At 38.0% G+C, this 3,974-nt stretch overlaps 1 protein-coding gene across 1 annotated transcript in view; it reads right to left on the bottom strand.

Moving 5' to 3' along the window:
• Window positions 1-3,371, bottom strand: part of LOC109842515 (squamosa promoter-binding-like protein 15) — an 8,787-nt gene extending 5,416 nt beyond the window's left edge. The window contains exons 1-3 of the mRNA XM_020411381.1: window positions 1,645-3,371; window positions 387-577; window positions 8-304 (exon numbers count right to left, since the gene is read on the bottom strand). Coding sequence (XP_020266970.1) covers window positions 8-304; window positions 387-577; window positions 1,645-2,174 — 1,018 coding nt within the window. The 5' untranslated portion in view covers window positions 2,175-3,371. The remainder of the gene's footprint in view (window positions 1-7; window positions 305-386; window positions 578-1,644) is intronic.

The following is a 3,974-nucleotide window of genomic DNA, read 5'->3' as shown; positions in this document are numbered from 1 at the left end:
CCAGTGCTGCCACTGCTTGCTTGAGACATAGCAGCAAAATTGTCAGGACAAGAAGCTCCTAATGCAGAGGATAGAACTGTAAGCAAATCCGTTGTGGATGTGTTTCCGTTTAATTTGCTTGGATCTTCAAAAGAAGATTGATCTGGTACTTGTGAAATATTTAAATCAAAACCTCCAGGTACTGCTGACCTTGAAGCAGAGTTTGCAGCACGCAAAGAGTGGATTCTACCAAGTATGTGGTTTACTTGATCTTTATCAGGTATTTGGTGGGCACCAGCTACTTTAGCTCCTCCTGCTCCATTACCTATTATTAATACAGTGCCATACGTGAGGATAATAATATGACAAATGCAGATATTGTAACTATGCCTTTAAAGGCAGTTTACCTTGCATTCGAGCAAAGATGGTTAACAACTTGACAATATCCAAATTGTTGGTGTCACTGCTCCCTTGATTTACATGAGATAACTGCGTTGATGCTTCCTCTGGATGGGTCTTCCTTCTTCGTCTGTTGTGACCAGCAAGCCTACGTCTGCAACTCCTCTTCCCCTCGTCAAACTCTGAAAGGAGGTGAAATCTGAATAGACAAAAAAAATCCCTTATAAATAACATAAGAAGCGGTAAGTTTTTCCCTCATCGAACTCTAAAAGGAGGTGAACTCTGAGTAGACAAAAAAAAGCCCTTATAAATCTGAAAACAACATGAGCAGCATTAATTTTTCAATGGATTAAAATTAAACAAAAGATACATGATGCTCACTGTCACAAGGGCACCATTGATCAGCAATATTTCTTTATGGAAAACATAAGCATACATTTGAGACAAGAGCAGATGCAATACAGAAGCTCTAGTCCCATACATATATACCACGATAAAATGAAGGAGAAGACTTATAAGTTATCTAACAAGGTAAAGTCATCAGAAGGAAAAAGTCACTAAATTTCTGGTTACCTCTGTTCAGTTTGAAGTTTTTGATAACCCATAATCAAATAGATAAGAACTTGACTAGCCTAAATCTCTTGGCTTCATATAAATCTGAATAGCCCACTAATGTAATGAGAATAAAATTTGAGGTTTCCACAGCCCATAACCGAAAGATAAGAACTTCATTAAAAGCATGCAGCTACATATTAAGGGATGGGATCGATTGAACACATCAAAATTTCAATTTTCAAGGTAACCTGCAAAATTAAGGTATAGTGTGAATTCAGTGGAAACTACCTTACAGAAGCAATAGTATCACCTAACTATTCTGACATGGGGTGAAGTTTTAGTCTAACATCTACAATTAGAAACATAATGAATAATATTTAGTAACAGGATGATTTGAATACGTTTTGGTTATCTATTTAATACCCAAGAGGAGAAAAGTTAGAACGAGAGGAAACAAAGGGGGAATCAAAAGACATGAACAAGCATCCCTTCTAATTGACAGGCAGGATACTAAATCAGATAAGAGCAAATCTTATATTCTCAAGAGACACTGCAAAAGATGGCTACACATACTTTAGCAGATACAACTAGAAATAATGTGTTAACCACTTTAATATTTAAATAATAATAGGACCATCCAGGGTATAAAATTGCTATCATCCATAACTAGTAAGCCTACACAAAGATTGAATTTAACAAAAATCAAGATACCTGCTGCATTGTTGGCAGAACCTCTGCATTTGATTGCCCACCAGTGCCTTAGTCATCTTACTATGAACCTCACACACCTTGTGCCTTCTATGATAATCCTTCGCGCTCGATAAATCTGTCTTACAATCATCAACCTGGCACATTGGATAATTACCGCCACCTGTGTTGCCCGGAGACCCAGATCGAACCTTTTTACTTGGCCTGACTGCTGCTTGATCCTCCTTAACCACTAAAGCTCCACCTCCACCAAGTTTCAAACTCAAATTTTCACCCCCTTCTTCAAAACTCTTTTTCATAATTGAATCCTGTGAGATCTGCACCTCGTTTGAAGACTGTCTCACTGAGAAACTCACGCTGTCCCAACTGAAAAGGTTGGGATTCCAATTGGCAGTAGAAGTTGGAAGCAAATTAGCATTTTGGCATGCCACATCTCGCTTCCTATGAACTGGTGGGGATTCACGAAATAGGGAAGGGAGTGACTGCTGCATGACAATAGGAGGGGCAATTTGCGTGCTAATTTCTCCTTCCATCTCTTTCACAAAGAGAGATTATACTTATCAAAATCCTACCTTTTTCTCAGATTATCAAAATCTCCTGATGCCCCTAGTAGCAACCCCAGCATAAACTATAAATTAAGTCCCCAATCCAAGAGTAACCTCTTGAAGTTTATCCGCTAAAAGAACGCCAAATATCTGCGGAAGCCAGGCTCAAAACACACCTTTTTCCAGAATTTCAATTCTCCAATGTCCCTAGCGGGTAATTTCAACAGGGATTTTTAATTTTCTTCTCTAAAATCTTAATATCTCCAAATTCTGCTCAAAAAGTTAACTTTTGTAGCGTTCTGAATCTTCAACGCAGACGACAGCAAAATCCAACTAACCAGACCGTTGAAGCAACAAACTACGGCCAATAACACAACTCAGTTCGAGCTCTCTCCGCCATTTTTCTCAGAAGATTCAATTAAATTTCTCAAAGCGAAAACCTAAATCTTCCCAAAAATCTAAGCCGCCTTCTAGTTAGCGCATAATTTAAATAGGGATTTCCATTTCTCAGTCCAAGCCCTAAATCTCTCCGAAATTTCCAACAAAAACCCAACTTTTTATAGGGTTCTCGATCCTCAGCCTCCTCCGAGATTGATTCCAGGAAAAATCCAACTGTCAAATTACGGCCAATAACATAACCCAATTGCAGCTCCCTTCACCATTCTCGTTCAAGATTCACTCAGAACTCACAGCAAATTTAAAAAACTTAAATTTTCCCACAACTCCCAAACAACCACTGCCTAACGCATGATTTCAGTAGAAAAATCCATTTTTTCAACCAAAACCCCAAATCTGTCAAACTTCTGCCCAAAAAATCCCTATCTAGGGTTTTCAATCCTCAGCCTCTTCCAATACTAATTTCAGAAAAAAAAAACCCAACAAATTAACGACAGCAAGACAACCCAATTTGACTCCTCTCTCCCAATTTTCAGTCAAATAACTCAAGTAAAAATCCAAAACAAATCCAAAACGGTTTTGCTTCTTACCTCCACCCAACTCTTCCGTTACTTCATCATATTCTCCGCCGAAACGAGCAGCTGAGCTTCAGAGAGACGAGCGCAACGACGGAAGATTCTCTATCGGATTCGGATCCAGATCCAAAATCAACAGATCTAAGCTGACAAATCGAGAGAGAGCGTAGAAAAAGCTTCGATTTTCCCTCAAGAGTTTGAGGTTACTTTCATGCTTTTGTTCGGACAGAGGGAGTGGCAGGAAATGTAAATAAAGTCAGTTCTGAGGGTTTTCGTTTGTCCGTATGCTCTTGAAACGTGCTGGTGAGTACAGGAAGGCTCACGTCCTCGTCTGCGCGGCAAATAGGTAAATGACGAGAGCACCCCCGACACTTCTATTCGGCTTTAAATGTCTTGATGACGGTTATTGTAGTTTAATTAATTACTCGGTTTTAATTGTCTTGATTATTGTTATTGTAGTTTAATTAATTACTGGATAAGTTCAAAGGGGATTTGACATTAAAAAAAATCAATGGGGATTATTGTCTTTTGAAGTTTTAAGTGAATCTAATACTTTTTCTCCTAACTAAAAAAGCAAAACCTTAAAATCAATATTCTTGCTACGGTGGATGTTATTTTTGCTATGATTCAAATAAATTAAATTACTATTTATACTATAGTAACATTTAAAACTTATTCTCGTTATAGTATGATTCAGATTATTTGAATTACTGCTCATACTAAAGTAACATTTTTGACCTTGGACCGGTTGTTGTCGTTGAACTGAAATTTTCCCCACCAGCACTATTTATGCTACAGTATGTTTTCAAAATCTTAA

The sequence above is a fragment of the Asparagus officinalis genome, chromosome 5, assembly GCF_001876935.1.
Source record: "Asparagus officinalis chromosome 5, Aspof.V1, whole genome shotgun sequence".
In the NCBI taxonomy this organism is placed as follows: domain Eukaryota; kingdom Viridiplantae; phylum Streptophyta; class Magnoliopsida; order Asparagales; family Asparagaceae; genus Asparagus; species Asparagus officinalis.
Note: the sequence above shows the minus strand (reverse complement) of the source record. Positions and strands in the feature narration are given on the sequence as shown.